The 17,175-nt window shown below is 46.1% G+C and overlaps 1 protein-coding gene across 1 annotated transcript in view; it reads left to right on the forward strand.

The window, feature by feature from the left end:
- Positions 1-14,360, forward strand: part of Agbl2 (ATP/GTP binding protein-like 2) — a 34,970-nt gene extending 20,610 nt beyond the window's left edge. Inside the window, exons 8-16 of the mRNA XM_013029980.1 lie at positions 742-898; positions 3,716-3,842; positions 4,702-4,802; positions 6,583-6,713; positions 9,719-9,785; positions 10,627-10,752; positions 11,423-11,533; positions 11,867-11,953; positions 13,811-14,360. Coding sequence (XP_012885434.1) covers positions 742-898; positions 3,716-3,842; positions 4,702-4,802; positions 6,583-6,713; positions 9,719-9,785; positions 10,627-10,752; positions 11,423-11,533; positions 11,867-11,953; positions 13,811-13,978 — 1,075 coding nt within the window. The 3' untranslated portion in view covers positions 13,979-14,360. The remainder of the gene's footprint in view (positions 1-741; positions 899-3,715; positions 3,843-4,701; positions 4,803-6,582; positions 6,714-9,718; positions 9,786-10,626; positions 10,753-11,422; positions 11,534-11,866; positions 11,954-13,810) is intronic.
- The last annotated feature ends 2,815 nt before the right edge of the window (positions 14,361-17,175 follow it).

The following is a 17,175-nucleotide window of genomic DNA, read 5'->3' on the forward strand; positions in this document are numbered from 1 at the left end:
CTTGTGTGTATGTGTACCGGGGACTTGGGCAAAGAGGTGATGGCTAACTGCATGTGTTTGCTTGCCCCATGTTCTAAGACCTGGTTTTGCTGTTGGCTGAGTCTATGACAGTTCATGTCTATGAACCTCAGCTTTCTTCCTCTGTAGAGTGATGATACTCCTGCCTTGAGATTCTGGGAGTAAAATGAGATCACCCAGGTCACCTGTTTAGCGCCATATCCAGCCCATGGCACATGGAGAGCACCATCACCGTTCCCCCTTCATCCTGCCATCGTAATCATGGAGAAAGTGAACACGCCTGGTTGTTAGATTAGGCATCCTCATGATCAGGAGATGAAGAGCTGAGCCTTATAGGCACTAGTCCTGAAAAGTCAGGAACCAACACTTTCTGTGGCTTTTTCTGGGCCAGACCCACAGCTTCTCAGCCTGCCTCCTTTCTCTTCACCATGGTGGACTTCCTTGCAATAGAGATTCTCTACTTTGTTGTGAAAGTTTACAGAGGCCTACCTACTGCTGCTTCTCACATCCAAACTTTTCCATTTCAAGTCCCTGTGCCTGGCAGGGATCAGAGTTGCTGTACATATCCAGTACTGGCGGAGGATGGGAGAAGCATCCACGGAAGGCCATTGAGAGTGTCTTGGGAGGGAAAGTATCTGCTCCATTCAGAGGAGAATCAGATGATCCTGGATGATTTGCATATCTTTGGATATGCACTGAGCCCTTTGTTTGCCCCTTCCACAGACTTATGGAAGAAAGAGAGGTTCTCTTGTATTGTGATTTCCATGGGCACAGCCGCAAGAATAACATCTTCCTGTACGGCTGCAACAACAAGGACCGCAGGCATTGGCTTCATGAGCGCGTGTTCCCATTGATGCTAAGCAAAAACATACCAGATAAGGTAAGCAAGTACAGTGATTATCTGCCCAGTGACCGAGGAACAATGGAACTCACCACTGCCTAGATGTTATTTTTTAACTTGGCATTTTATATCTCTCTATTATATTTGATGAATCCCATCCACCTAGTGTCAAGAATTTAGAAAAGTATGGCTTTAAGATTTATTCTAGGTAGGCGCAGGTGGCTCACGCCTGTAATCCTAGCTACTCAGGAGGCTGAGATCGGAGGATCACGATTCAATTCAAAGCCAGCCCAGGCAAGAAAAGTCGGTGAGACTCTTATCTCCAATTAACCATCAGAAAACCGGAAGTGGTGCTGTGGCTCAAACAGTAGAGCACTTGCCTTGAGCTGAAGAGCTGAGGGACAGTGCCCAGACCCAGAGTTCAAGCCCCAAGGCCAACAAAAAATAATAATCATAATAATTCTATCAAAGCGAGGCATTGGTCACTCATGCTGGTAATCCTAGCTACTAAGGAGGTTGAGATCTGAGGATTGAGGTTCAAAGCCAGACCAGGCAGAAAAATCCCCGTAAGACTCTTATCTCCAATTAACTACTTAAACAAACAAACAAACATGGAACTGGAGCTGTGGCTCAAAGTTGTGAAGTGCTAGCCTTGAGCAAAAGAGCTCAGGGACAGCACCCCACCCCTGAGTTCAAGCCCCATGACAAGCATCAGATATACAAAATTTGGGATATCCACATGAGGAAATGTTCACAATAAACAGAAGATTTCAGTGAAATGCCAGGACACAGATGAACCTTGAACACACAGAAAAAAAGACGCCAAACACAACAGGTTACATGTTGCATAATTCCAGTATATGCAATGATCCAGAAAAAGCAGATTTTAGCTGGTGCCAGTGGCTCACACCTGTAGTTCTAGCTCTAATCAGGAAGCTGAGATTGGAGGATTACACTTCAAAGCTAGCCAGGGAAACAGCAGAAGTGGATCTGTGGCTCAAGTGGTAGCGTGAAAGAGCCCTGAGTTCAAGACTACTGCCATGCTGCACTCATGTATGCTCACACACACACACACATATATACAAAGGTTAGATTTAGTAAGGGCCAGGAGTGCTGTAATTCCCAAGTCACCGATAATCGCTTATAATCCCTGCTGTGCTAGAGATGTGGGTAGGAAGAGCATGTTTGTTTTTGTTTGTTTTTTGTTGTTGTTAGGTTTTGTTTTGTTTTTGCTTTTGTCAGTCATAGGGCCTGAACTCTGGGCCTGGATACTTTCCCTCAGCTCTTCAGCTCAAGGCTAGTGCTCTACCCCTTGAGCCACAGCACCACTTCCAGTTTTCTGCTGGCTAATTGGAGATAAACGTCTCTCAGACTTTCCAACCTGGACAGGCTCCTAACCAGAATCCTCAGATCTCAGCCTCCAGAGTAGCTAGGATGACAGGCATGAGCCACCAGCACCTGGTACTCCTTTAGCCTTGAAGCAGAAGTGCTCCTGGATTCCACTGAGTGTAATTTGAACATCATTAGATAAGGAGATACCTTGCAATGGGAGGAAACCATTTTAGCAGGACAGGATGGTAGGTGCCAAGTTCTGTTACAGTCTCCTTGAATGGGAACACGGCAGCCTTTTCATAAAAGGGAGCCAAGGATGCCAACTCCTAGTGAGGATAAGCTTAAGGGATAGAAAAAGAACAGTAGGTGGGGTGCTGGTTGCTCTTGCCTATAATCCTACTCAAGAGGCTGAGATCTGAGGATTCCACATCAAAGCCAACCCCAGCAGGAAAGTCCAAGACTCTTATCTCCAACTAACCACGAGAAAAGCGGAAGTGGTAGAGCTCAAAGTGGTAGAGCGCTAGCCTTAAGCAGAAGAACTCAGGGACAGCACCCAGGCCCTGAGTTCAAGCCCCACAACCAACCAAAGAAAAAAAGAACACTAGGCAGAGCTTTTGGAGGTAAGAAATACACAAATCATATTTAGAGGCTAATCCAGCAGATCAAGGGGTTCAAGTTAAGTGGCTGAAAATAAGTGGTAGAGCCTAATAAGGTAGCACATGCCTGTAATCCCAGTATTTGGCAGGAGGATCATGAGTTTAAGGCCAGATGGCTACACAGGGAATCCTTGTCAAAGAAAGGAAGGGCAGGAGGAGAGGAGAAAGAGAAAGAGGAAGGCAGAGAGAAAGGAGTTGTTGAGAGGAGGAGGAAAAAGAAATGTCTTAGAAAGCCTGGCTAATGCCTTGGATGCCAAATTACCCAGCATTCCCAAACAGGTGTTCTAGGATCCCTAGTCCAATGCTTCTTTTCCAGAGGGTGCTGGGTAGATAGGGTCCATGGACAAATAGAATTGGAAAATATATATTTCCTTCCCTTTGGAAGGTCACACTCCACGTTAAATGCTCTGAGAGCTCCTGCAGAGAAGTCTGGTTAGTATTTTCCATCCTTCATCTCCCTGACTCCCAAAACTCCTTCCCCCTGTAGCCTGTTGCCATCCCTCAGCTTCTTGCTTCCAGTATTTTACAGAACCTCTTATATCATGAAAATAATGTCTAGGGCTGGGAAGATGGCTCAGTGGTAGAGTGCTTGCCTTGCATGCCTGAGGCCCTGGGTTCGATTCCTCAGCACCACATAAGCAAAAAGAAAAAAAAGCTAGAAGTGGTGCTGTGGCTCAAGTGGTAGAGCGCTAGCCTTGAGCTGAAGAGCTGAGGGACAGCGCCCAGGCCCAGAGTTCAGGCCCAGAGTTCAGAAAATAATGTCTAGACCCTCCCCCGTCAAAGGAGCCATTCTTGTTTCATAGTAGTGAATCCTAAGGCATCTTGTATTTGCTAGTTTGTAATCCACAGACTTTGGCCTTCTCTTCAGTTCTCTTTTCACAGTTGTAACTTTAAGGTCCAAAAGTGCAAAGAAGGCACAGGACGTGTCGTGATGTGGCGGATGGGAATCCAAAACAGCTACACCATGGAGTCCACCTTCGGAGGCTCCACCCTGGGTAATCAGTCCCTCCTTCAGGCACCCACAGGGCAGCTTGGCTGGAGGAAGCCATGCCCAATACCTGAGGAGATGGGGCCTGGGAATGTCGGGGAGATAACTGATCCAAGAGGATTCTTTGGCTCACCTCCACTAACCATGAACGTAGAATATCGTATTTTCATGGAGCAGCGTCCTAACTGCTTAGAACCCAGAATCGGACAGATGTTTGAATTTCAACTTACATTTACTTATGATCCTGAGTTAATTATTGAAGCTTTTTGTACTCTTTTTCCTTTTCCTTTTTTTTTTGTGGGACCTGGGGCTTGAACTCAGAACCTGAACACACACACACACATACATACATATACACACACACACACACACACACACACTCACTGTCCCTGTGCACTCTTGCTCAAGGCTAGTGCACTACCACTTTGAGACACAGTTCTACTTCTGATTTTCTGGTGGTTAATTGGAGATAAGAGTCTCACAGCAACTTTCCTGCCTGGGCTGGCTTTGAACTGAGATCTTCAGAACACAGCCTCCTGAGTAGCTAGGACTACAGGCATGAGCCACCAGTGCCCAGTTTCTCATTTTCCCTTTAACTGGCAAGAATCACAGTACCGGCTGTATGAGATGGTGGTGCCTGCCACAAAGAAGTAGCTCAGTGAGCACAACCGTCATGATAGTACACCTTAACATGTTCCCGTTCTTCCGAACCAGAGGACCACTAGGAGAGCTACTCATACATGCGTAGAGAAACACAGTGTTTTAGAATCAGAAGTGGTGTGTTTTTCTTAAAAGTTGTTCATACATTGACTCACTTTCAGTCCTAAAGATTGAATAAGAAATATCTTCTTGTTGTTGTTTTCCAGGTAGCAAAAGAGACACTCACTTTACCACTGAGGATCTGAAGTCCCTGGGCTATCACATCTGTGACACACTTCTGGATTTCTGCGATCCTGACCAAACGAAGGTAAAAACGGAGGGTCAGGAAATGTGGGACCATCAGTTTGATCAGTGTCACATGCCGCCGGCTCAGCCCAGCAGGACCACAGGTGACCTTCCTTGTCCACTTCATATCTCCCTGAAGTTTTTTGTGTAATCGATTACGGAAGTCCCAGCCTGCATACTGTTGGCTAATGGAAAGACTTGGTAATCAAACATAGGGAGGAAACTATCCTTTAGCACCCCTGTCCCGCACTTCTAGGCTTAGTCATGACTTTTTGTCTTTCTTTTTTTTTTTTTTTTGCCAATCCTGGGGATTGAACTCAGGGCCTGGGGCACTGTCCCTGAGCTTCTTTTTTCTCAAGGCTAGCACTCTACCACTTGAGCCACACCACCACTTAACACTTTTTTTTTTTGGTCGGTCGTGGGGCTTGAACTCTGGGCCTAGGCGCTGTCCCTCAGCTCTTCAGCTCAAGGCTAGTGCTCTACCACTTGAGCTACAGCACCACTTCCAGTTTTCTGGTGGTTTATTGGAGATAGGAGTCTCACGGTCTCTCCTGCCTGGGCTGGCTTTGAACCGCGATCCTCAGATCTCAGCCTCCTGAGTAGCTAGGATTACAGGTGTGAGCCACCAGCACCTGGCCACTTAACACTTTTTATGGTTAAATAGAGATGAGGGTCTCATGCACTTTCTTGCCTAGACTGACTTCAAACTGCAGTCCTCAGATCTCAGCCTCCTAAGTAGCAGGGATTACAGGTATGAGCCACTGGTGCTTGGCTGCACCAAATCTTGCTTGCTTCCTTCAGTAAACAGTGTCCATGGCACTCTTATTTCAAAAAATAAGGGGTCCTTTCTCCTCTCCAAATCTAACCATGTACCTCAGCCTCCCCTATGGCCTCCCTAATATCTTACCTCCTATGTTAACTCCTGTCCTTTCTGAACTCTCAGTTTGTTACTCTTTTGCCTCCCCTGACTTCAGGTGTTCTCAGTGGGCCCTCCCCTAAAACAGGGAGGTTTCCTTTGCCTTCTTCCTCCAGTAGGCGATCCCCGCAACACTTCACTCTCAACTTAAAGGAGACTGTGCATCCATAGTCCTTGACTCATCTTTCATAGTTCCTCTGACGTGTTGGCTGGATGTGCACCAGACTGGATATGATGTTTAACAAAAAATAAATAAAAAGAAAAGCTGGGCACTGATAGCTTATGCCTGTAATCCTAGCTTCTCAGGAGGCTGAGATCTAAGGATCACTGAAGCCAAGAAAGTCTGTGAGAACTCTCATCTCCAATTAATCACCAAAAACAAAACAAAATAGCATTGAGCAAAAACAGAAACAAAAAAAAAAACTTAAGGTCAGCTGTACACAGGCCCTGAGCTCAAACCCAGGACTGAGAAATAAATAAATAAATGGGAAATTTGGCCTCAGTGTGTTCTGTTTAATCGTATCTCTTCCCTGTGGCAGTGCTGGAGGTAGAATCTAGAGCTTCTCATATGCCAGGCAAGTGCTCTACTCCTCCAGCCAGCTCACCCTTGCCATAAACCAAAATCAGAATGCCTTACCACCCAGAAAAATAAATCACACCATTGCATTGTTTCTATTGCTATAGCAACCGAAAAGCGGTATAAAGCCATGTTCACTGATCTTCTGCCCTAAAATCATTCTGTTTCCACAGCTTATGTAACTTCTCTGTCAACATGTCCCTAGCAGCAGGGATTGCAGCTTTCCAGGCCTCAGTGGTGAATGAGGTTACTCTCAGCTGGAAAATAAATCAGTAATTATTAAAATAGTTCTTTTTTTCACTGTCACAGTTCCTTCAGTGTCTAAAAGAGCTTAAGGAGCTCTTACACCAGGAAATCTACAAGAAGTTCAATGAACTTGGACAAGTCATGAATTTAGAAGGAAGTTGGAGTGATATTCCATTATCTGATATTGAATCCAGGTAACAAACTTCATTTCAAAGAAAAGACAAAGATGTTCTGTTTATTCTTTTTATTTTTGGTGGTACTGAGGGTTGAAATCAAGACCTTGAGCTTGCTGGGCAGGTGCTCTACTGCTGAGCCACACCTTTAGCCCTTTTTTGCACTGTTTATTTTGGATAAGGTCTGTCTTTTTGGTAGGGCCCAGCGCTGGACCAAAATCGTCCTAGAGACTGAGAAGGAACCAACAAGCCTGGAAGAAAACCAGGGGAATGATTCTTTTTTAAAAACTGATAGCAGTCATTCTTGTGTTTATCATACTTCAGTGGCTCCCTAACTCACTCAGATTCATATTTTTTTAAAAGCCCCTACAGTGGCCGCCAAGACTGTGGATGTAGCACCTGATCCCTCTGTGACTCCCATCCTTACCCTTTCACAGGCTGATACTACACTTTTCTGGCTCAGGGCCTTTGAACCTGCAATTCCATATGCCTACAGTGTTGTTTCTCCAGGTAGCCACATGGCTAATGCCAGTCTTTGCTCTGATATCACCCTTTTCAATGTGGCCCATATTCATCACACTTAATACTGCAGCTTGCATGTCTCCTACCTCCTTTCCCCCAATCTTACTCTCCTGCAATTTCCTCCACAGGTGCTCTACCTTTTTCCTTTTTTTTGGGGGGGGGGTCCGGTCGTGGGGCCTGTACTCTGGGCCTGGGCGCTGTCCCTCAGCTCTTCAGCTCAAGGCTAACGCTCTACCACTTGAGCCACGGTGCCACTTCCGGCTTTTTTCTTTTTACTTATCTGGTGCTGAGGAATCGAACCCAGGGCCTCATGCATGCAAGGCAAGTGCTCAACCACTGAGCCACCTTCCCAACCCATGCTCTACTTTTTTCATAGCATTTATCACCCTTTTTGTGTGCATGTACCTGCACATGCATGTGCATGCATGTGTGTGTGCGTATACTGGTCCTGGGACTTGAACTCTGGGCCTTCTTTTGCTCAAGGCTAGTGCTCTATCACTTGAACCATAGCTCCATTTCCAGCTAGCTTGGTGCTTGATTGGAGATAAAAAGCCTCATGGACTTTCCTGCCTGGGGCTGCCTTTGAACTGCAATCCTCAGATCCCAGCCTTCTGAGCAGCTAGGATTACAAACATGAACCGCCAGCGCCGCCCCGCTGGTCACTCTCATCATCTATATTTACCATGACAGTTTTTATTGTCTTTTGTTTATTGTCTGCCTCCCTACTCCAACTAGCAGAGAAATTCTATAAGATCAAAGATCTTCATTTTGCTCACTTCTGTGCCATGTGCCTGGAGTGGCATCCATTATGTACCCAGCACAAAAGGATAGCCAATATGTTGTTTACCTCAGTTCCACTCTGATAGGTGCCTTGGCTCTTTCAGGATGGAGGTAAGTAAGTATCCTGTTCTGTGCAGGAACACCCTCTCCTCCAGCTTGCCAGCCAACAAGGCCCATACCTTATAGCACAGCTCTCAGTTCTTGCCAGCCAAACCCCAGGAAAGGGAAAATTCAATGGGACACTTGGCAAAGAACCTGAGCCTTACTAAAGAGAAAAGGTGAGAAGTTTAGTTTAGATATACAGCCACAACTTGTGAAGGGAGAATTGGGATGATAAAAGTAATGCTCACTGGGCACCGGTGGCTAACACCTGTAATCCTAGCTTCTCAGGAGATCTGAGGATCAGGGTTCAAAGCCAGCCCAGGCAGGAAAGTCCGTGAGACTCTTATCTCCAATAAACTACTCAGAAAAAGCTGTAAGTGGCACTCTGGCTTAAGTGGTAGAGTATTAGCCTTGAGAACAAAGAGGCTTGGGGACAGTGTCCAGGCTCTGAATTCAAGCTCCTGGATGGGCAAAAAAGAAAAAAAAAAGGAAAGCTCCTAGTTGGTTGGCAGTGGCTCATGCTTATAATCCTAGCTACTCCCAGAGCCTGAGATCTGAGGTTCCCAGTACAAACCAGCCTCTGCAAAAAGTCTTTTCTCCAATTAACCACCCAAAAGCTGGAAGCGGAGTTGTGGCTCAAGTGATAGAGTTCTAGCCTTGAGCAAAAAGAGCTCAGGGGCAACGCCCAGGCCCTGAGGTCAAACCCCAGGAATGGTATGTGCGTGCATGTGCGAGCATGTGCACACACTCACACACATGCACACAGTAATATTCTTTCAGTGCACTGAGCTAACGTACTACTAGCTTCATGGTATAATCGGTCTAGCATGTATGAGGCCCTGGGTTCAATCCCCAGCACAAAAAATAATACATTTAGGGGCTGGGAAGGTGGCTCAGTGGTAGAGTGCTTGCCTTGCATGCCTGAGGCCCTGGGTTCGATTCCTCAGCACCACATAAGCAAAAAGAAAAAAGCCGGAAGTGGCGCTGTGGCTCAAGTGGTTGAGCTAAAGAGCTGAGGGACAGCGCCCAGGCCCAGAGTTCAGGTCCCATGACCGGACCCAAAAAAAAAAATAATAATACATTTAGACTCTGGCTTGCAGGGTGCAGATTCTTTCATTAATATCTAGACAGATAGATAAATAAATAGACTCATCCATTAATTCATTCAACACAGTTTTACAGAGTACCACTAGTACCTATAACAGGTTCTATCCAGACAGAAAAGAATGAAGAAAAGCCTGTGTTCTCAGACAAGTCCCAGTAAACTACTGTTCTCTAGGACACATGGAAAATTCCTGGGGCCCTTACACCTGCTGCCCAGGGCACCTTTGCCCATCTGCCCAGTATTTACTTTTGCCACACAGATGGTGCACTTCTTGGTGCAGGAGCTCTGCCTCCTTCGTCTGTTCTCTCTGCCTAACATGCAGCGCGGTAGCAGTGGGTGTTCAGAATGAGCATGCAAGGGTGCTTGTCCAGAATTCTTAGTAATGGGAGCATGGACAAGACCGCAAATAGTAGGCCAGATATGCAAATCCTATGCAGCTAGTCTAGTGCATCATACATATACTCCCTTCACATGTTGTTAATAGTTACTTCTCTTTCTTCTTTCCTTGTGGATCCAGCACCAGTGGTTCTGACAGCTCTCTCTCAGATGGCCTCCCTGTTCACCTACTGAACTTAGTGGATGAGGTGAGATGATAACGACTTTTTTTTTGCTGGTCCTGGGGCTTGAACTCTGGGCCTGGACGCTGGCTCTGAACTCTTCAGCTCAAGGCAAGTCCTCTACCACTGAAGCCACAGTGCCAACAGAGACGCATATTGCCATGCCCAACTTATTGTCTGAAGTGTGGTCCCACTAACCTTTTACCCAGGCAGGCCTTGAACAGAGATCCTCCTGAACCAGCTTCTCAAGTAACTGGGAGTACATCTTACTTACAAAAGCCACTTTATGGTAACAACAACAACATAAAAAGCTAACATATCTGTATATGTGTGTGTGCACGCACACATGGATGCACCAATACTGGGGTTTTGTGCTTTCATTCAGCTTTTTCCACTCATAGTTGATGCTCTACCACTTGAACCACAACTTCAGTCCTTCATTTTTCTGGTTTAATGGACATAAGAGTCTCCCAGACTTTTCTGCCCAGGCTGACTTCAAACCTTGACCCTCAGCCCTGTCACTCAGATCCTCCTGAATGACAAGGATTACAGACAAGAGACACTAAGGTGCAGCTAAGTCTAGATGAGCCAAACACTAGATGACCCAGGAGTGTCTCTCCATGACTTTATTCCATACGTCATCTGGTTTCATACTGTGAATAGCAGGTATCTCTTTGGTCGTCACTGCCCCTCTGGCTGTGTGTCTGTAATAGTCCCCATGGCTGTGCGTGTGTGAGTGTGCTGGGAGATGAGGTAGGGGACGCCACTGTGAGGCCATGCTCTGGGCTGGCCTGTGCTGTCCCTGTCACCATGGGGCGAGCAGAGCTGCAGAGGCTCATGACCAGTCTCTCTGCACTTTGCCACACAGTTGAATCAGAAGAAGAAGATGCTAAAGAAGAAAAAAAAGAAGCCACTTCAGACCCGGAAACAGCGAAATGAGCAGTACCAGAAAAATCATTTGATGCGGGAGTTGACGTTACTAGAGGATTCCCCAGTAAGAAAGCCCTTCCTCCTGCTTCTGCTGTCTTCTGCTCACCGTGTCCCACAGAGGGAGCGGGGGCCAGGGGGCTGGGTGGGGCCGAGCTTGCTGTTCTGAGGTGAGATTTCTTCCCTGCAGCCTCTGACCATCTCTGAGCATGTGTCGGCCTCAGCCCCTAACCCTTTGCTCTGGCACAAGTCTGACTTGTGACCACGTCTGGGCTTTCAGAGGAAGGCAGAGGTGCTGCCTCAGCAGCCCGGCATGGTCCAGAGTGACTTGGTTGGGGTTCAGGATGCCTGGAAGTCCCTCTTCCCCCTTGCTCCAAGCTCTCACACCCACCCACCCACCCCAGGGTCTCTGCTTGCTTGCTTGCTTGCTATATTTCTAGTCCTGGGGCTTGGACTCAGGGCCTGGGTGCTGTCCCTGAGCTTCAAAGCTAGCACCCTACCACTTGAGCCACAGTGCCACTTCTGGCTTTTTCTGTGTATGTGGTACTGAGGAATTGAACCCAGGGCTTCATGAATGCTAGGCAAGCACTCTACCACTAAGCCACACCCCCAGCCCTGACTCTCTGCTTTCTAAAGACAGAAAATGACCGCAGAGGTTACAGTTTTGTTACTGGGTAAATTGAATTTTTATGAATGGATCAACTGAAGAATATTTTCCTTTCACCCAATCCTCCTAGGGAACAACGGCAGGGTTTGCTTCTACTCTGCCAAAGCAGTCTACCTTTTTAAAACATATGGAGAATCCCACGGCTTCAACAACGAGAAATGACAGACCAAGGTTCACTGAGGTAATGGCTGTGTCCGACCATTTCTCCCACAGGTTCTCTGATTCCTCCATTAAGCATCTCTCTCCCACATGGGAAGTAGGCTAAATTTATATTGCCCTCACCTAACAGTTCCATCGGACATAAGGGAGCACAAAAAGTGGGGTGTGGGGAGGACACTAACACGGCTTTGGGTTAAAAACCACTGAAGTCTGAGGTTAAGTACTGATATTTGTGCTTTTTTTGGCCATTTCTGGGGCTTGAACTCAGGGCCTGGGCACTGTCTTTGAGCTTCTTTTTGCTCAAGACCAGCACTCTACCACTTGAGCCACAGCTCCACTTCCTCATTTATTTTAGACACAGTTAAGCGGAAGAAATAAAGGCACCTCTCTGGACTCACCAGTGGCCTCCCTGATTCCACCAAAGAATAAAGAGACCATGCAGGTACTTCCCTCGGGGGACACATCTGTGCCAGCAGTTCATTGTCATTCATTTGCAGGTGCATGATGTGATTGGGATGGCGGGTGCCACAGTCCACAGCTTTGCCTTTTCAGATCTCTTCTGCTGCCCAGGCAGACATGTCAGGCACTTTGCACCCTCAAGTTGAAACCACTTCCTTACTATGGGGCACAGCCCAAAAGGTATTGCAGGACCAGAGAAATCTGACCTGGAGCTGAAATTGATCTTTTTTTTTTTCCAGTACTGAGATTTGACTCACTTTTACTAAAGGTTGACACTCTACTACTTGAGCTATACCTCTAGACCTTGTTTTTACTGATTTGTTTGTTTTTTGCCAGTATTGGGGCTTGAACTCAGGGCCTGGGCACTGTCTCTGAGCTGCTTTTGCTCAAGGCTAGAACTCTACCACTTTGGCCACAGTGCCATTTCTGGCTTTTTCTGTTTATGTGGTACTGAGGAATTGAACGCAAGGCATCACGAATGCTAGGCAAGCATTCTACTACTAAGCCATATTGCCTCCTCCACCTCTTCTTCCTCCTCCCCTTCCTCCTTTTCTTCCTCCTCTTTCTCATCTTCCTCCTCCTCTTTCTCTTCTTCCTCCTCCTCCTCCTCCTCATTATTATTATTATTATTATTATTATTATTATTTTGTGCTAGTTCTGACACTTGAACTCAGGGCTTGGTCACTGTCCCTGAGCTAGATCTCTGCCATTAGAGCCTCAGCTCCACTTCTGGCTTGTTGGTGGTCAATTGGAAATAAGACTGTCATAGAGTTTCCTGTCCAGGCTGGCTTTTAACTGTGATCCTCAGATCTCAGCTAATCAAACCTGAGTAGCTAGGATTACAGGTGTGAGCCACCAATACCCAGCCAAATTTTATTTTTCTAAAAAAAGTCCAAATGAATTCATATGTATCTCTATGACAACATCTCTCATGCTTGCTTGCATGTTCTGAAACGTAGGAAAGTGGCTAGTGGCTAGTGAGCCCTCCTTACAGATAGCCCCGCATATGTCTCCAGGAGGGCGGTGCTCAAATGTGTGTAGGTAGAACAGGTGAGTATCAGTGGATTAATTTAGATGAACTAGACACAGGATGGACAGTTCTAAGGTGAAATCTCTGCCATTTTCCCCAGTCAGTTGTTTGGCAATTCCTGGGTGGATGCGCTCATTTACCTAGCAGGGTCTTCTAGAGGACCTGCTGTGTGGGGCCCTAGCCGACGTAAAGACAGGATCTTCTAGAACAGATGACAAGACCTAGTTCACCAGATGCTGCAGAGCAAGGAAGAGAAAGCTTTATGAAATCATATCCAAGAGAAGCATCACAGATGGGTGAATGAGGAGGTGCCCTGTTTCCTCACTCAGCATTCACCTCGCCAAGTCTTTGGGGAACAAAAACAGATCCACAGCAGATGGTGCAGGCTGGGCTGTAAGCACTGCTGTAAAGGAAGCAGTTAAGCACAATGTGCTGAACGCATGGCGTGCCATCTTTATCATTACTGCACTTGCTTGAGATTTCCCGCGGGATAGTTCTCTTATTAGATTCTACAGCCGATCAGATAACAGGGCTGGTCATCGTCAGCGGTGTGGATGCATTGTTTCCTCTTCCTTGGTGTACCATTTGTGGACAGCAGTCTCTCAATTCCTAGGGCAAGTTCAACTGGAGCTCATGGAGTGTGTGACTTTGCTCCACTGACCTCTGCCCCGCACCAGTGGTGACTACTTCAGTATCTGGAGGGGAAAGGCAGGCCTGCTTACCCACTCCTGGTCAGTCTACCCTTAACCTTAACTCTAAATGTCCAAAGTGCAACAGAAAGTAAGCTCACCTCTTGTCTTGTTTGCACAGAACAAGAAGCCAGGCTTTCCACCATCATGCTCTCCAAAGAAAAGCACAAACTCCAGCTTGCCACCAGCTCCGCAACCAGACTGGCTGAAGAGCAAATATTCGGCCACAAGGAGAGGCCGCCCCTCCATGACTACGTACCCGTCCCTGCACATATACACGTACCCATAGGCAGGCCTGGGCTGTGCTCCATGGGCACCTCCTCCGAGGGCTTGGCTTGTGCACACTGCGGAAGCGGGAAATGTATGTGTGCAAAGTGCTCAGATTTGAGGTACCCTGGCACGGCCCTGGTACTTGTGCTGGTGCACATCTTCAGGCGCATACCACGTGAGTTCAGATAGGCCTCCTCTTAGCCAATAGTTATTCTCTCTAAAGTTAGGTGCAAATCAATTATGAAAGACTTTTCAACCTCTTTCAGAAGCATATTATATTTTTTTTAAAAAACACAAAATGTCAATACCTCCAAACGGTAAATGAAAATGTAATGTCATATGTATTATGTTCAACAAGGTTATGTGAATTTTTTTTAACTCAATGATTAAAATTCTCTCTAACCAGATGTTTCTTGTGGTTGGCTAACTGCATATTGTGTGAACTGACCCTTGCTGTCAGCCATTTGTTTCCAGAGGTCCCCGGAGGGACCAAGCCTAGCCTTCTGGCTGCAGCACGGCCTGTTGTGCTGGAGTCACAGTTAAAGAAGGCAGAGAACGCTGGGTGCTGGGGGCTCATGCTTGTAATCCTAGCTACTTGGGAAGTTGAGATCTGAGGATTGGGATTCAAAGCCAGCCCAGGCAGGGAAGACTCTTATCTCCAATTAAACACGAGAAAACCAGAAGTGAGCACAAAAGCTCAGGGACAGGGTCCAGGCCTGAAGTTCAAGCTCCATGACTTACGAGAGAGAGAGAGAAACTCCAAGTACTTGGTTCAAGAGGCAGAGCACCAGCTGGGAGCAAGCTGAGCAAGAGCACAGATCCAACAAGCAAGCAAAAAAGAAAAAAAAAAAAAGCTTCAGCTCATGGAGGCCAAGCCCTAGCTTCTTTTCTTTTTTCTTGTCACATTGGCAAATTAATTTTCTTTGTGCATATATGCCAATACTCCGCACCTTGAGCTCTTCCTTGGCTTTTTTTTTCACAGCTGGTATGCTGTCATTGGAGCTACACCTCCAGTTTCCTACCAGTTTCCTACCACATTGGATTGGAATTTTCTCCTTATCCTGGGGTGTGTGTGTGTTTTGTGATGCTCACACTCAGAGCCTCTTACCTACTAAGCACTTGCACTGTCATGGAGCTACATTCCTAGTCACTTTTGAACTCTTTCAGCTACCTATAGGGTAGTAATTAAACCACAGAGCAAAACAAATTTTATTGCAATCCCAATGTGTGAAACTTCAAGAAAATTGTAGAACACTTTTAGAATTGCCAAGAAATTGAACAGATTCTTCTGAGTTCCCAGCTACTTATGAGGTAGAGGCAGGAAGATCCCAAGTTTGATGCCAACCCAAGCAGTTTACTGAGACTGTATCAAAAGGAAATTTCCCCAAAAGGATTAGCCACAGCAGAAGAATGCTTGTAGAACATATATGACACCCTGAATTCCATCCTTAGCACTGCATAAAATGAAATAAAATCCTTAGTTTTTGGACCTTGTAACCTATTTTGGGTCCTAGAAATATCTGGTATCGGTCAGATGGCTTTTTTCCCTCTGGTTTTGAAAAGTTGACAACACCTCTTGAAAAAGGCATAAACAAATGTGAGTGTGTAAGGCAATGGCAGGAAGCATTTTTTCTAAGTTTTTGATAGAACAGTATAAAAACTTTATAGATACAGGAACAATTTGAGAGCATTCTAATTTTATTCTTATTTTTATCATTGAAACGACAAGAATCTGAGCTGAGTAATTCTAACACTCAGAAAACTGAGAAAGAGAATTACAAATTGGAGGTCACACACATACACCCCCAAGAAAAAGAAATCACCCATCAACCCTTGGCAGTTGGAGGTTTGACTCAGTTGGTAGAGCACCTGGCAATGAGCAAAAGCATCAGGTACTGAGTTCGGGTCCTAGTCTCAGACCAAAAAAGAAAAGAAAAAACTGGAGTCATTCTGGGCTACATATGAGACCCTGTGTCCAAAAAAAAAAAAGTGTAAGAATTGTGGAGACCTGGTACGTGGCCACTCTGAAACTTTCATGTTCATTGATCACAATATTAATTTTCTGTGGCTATAACTTGATGCCAGAGGCCAGCTGATCTGTCATACACAACACACACACACACACACACACACACACATGTTTCTTACAGTTTGGGAGGCTGGCAAGTAGACGATCAAGCATACCTGGTAGGAGGGCCCCTTGCTTGTGGTTCCTCTTTAGAATCCCAAGGAAATACAGAGCACCTCATCGTGAATGAGAACAAGTATGTCAAAGAGAACTTGCTTTTCATTTTATTTTTCTTAGAGAGTAGTTCCTTAATAATTAACTCACCAATCCATTTATGCCCTCCCAAAAAGTCCATCTCTAATCCTAGGCTCCTTAGGGATCTAGTTTCCAATACAAGAGCCTCGGGGGATGCATTCAAACCACACCAACAACTATTGGACAGAAAAAGAAAAAAACACGTAAAAGGATTTGGCTATGGGCTGGGAAGGTGGCTCAGTGGTAGAGCGCTTGCCTTGCATGCCTGAGGCCCTGGGTTCGATTCCTCAGCACCACATAAGCAAAAAGAAAAAAGCCGGAAATGGCATTGTGTCTCAAGTGGTAGAGTGCTAGCCTTGAGCTGAAGAGCTGAGGGACAGCACCCAGGCCCAGAGTTCAGGCCCCACGACTGGACCAAAAAAAAAAATGAATCATCCTGTCTTGAACTCAGAACCCCATTTGTGCTGGGACATCTATCTGCAGCAGCTGAATCTGAACAAGCCGGAAATGGCGTTGTGTCTCAAGTGGTAGAGTGCTAGCCTTGAGCTGAAGAACTGAGGGACAGCACCCATGCCCAGAGTTCAGGTCCCATGACCGGACCCAAAAAAAAAAAAGGATTTGGCTATGCAGAAATAGAGTTGCTAATCTGAGGCTTCCCAAGCTGTTCACAGACTGATTCTGGTTTCACTATGTGGAAGGTTAGAGAGTGGTTTCCAGGTCACAGACTTGGCACCTTCATACAAGATGCCTTTGAATCAAGCTACAAAGCCTCTCCTGTCCTTTCCACAAGAAGACAGACTGAATGGCTTGGCTAACTTTACTTGCACTAAATTCTCCAGAGCCATTTCTCTTTTTTCTTTTTCTTTTCTCCAGTGACAGTTCTGTTCATTTCTTAGTGGAATATTTCCAGCTCATCTCGGTTCAGGCTTGCCAACATCCAACATCTTTACCAC

The sequence above is a fragment of the Dipodomys ordii genome, unplaced genomic scaffold (assembly GCF_000151885.1).
Source record: "Dipodomys ordii isolate 6190 unplaced genomic scaffold, Dord_2.0 Scaffold125, whole genome shotgun sequence".
Taxonomy (NCBI): domain Eukaryota; kingdom Metazoa; phylum Chordata; class Mammalia; order Rodentia; family Heteromyidae; genus Dipodomys; species Dipodomys ordii.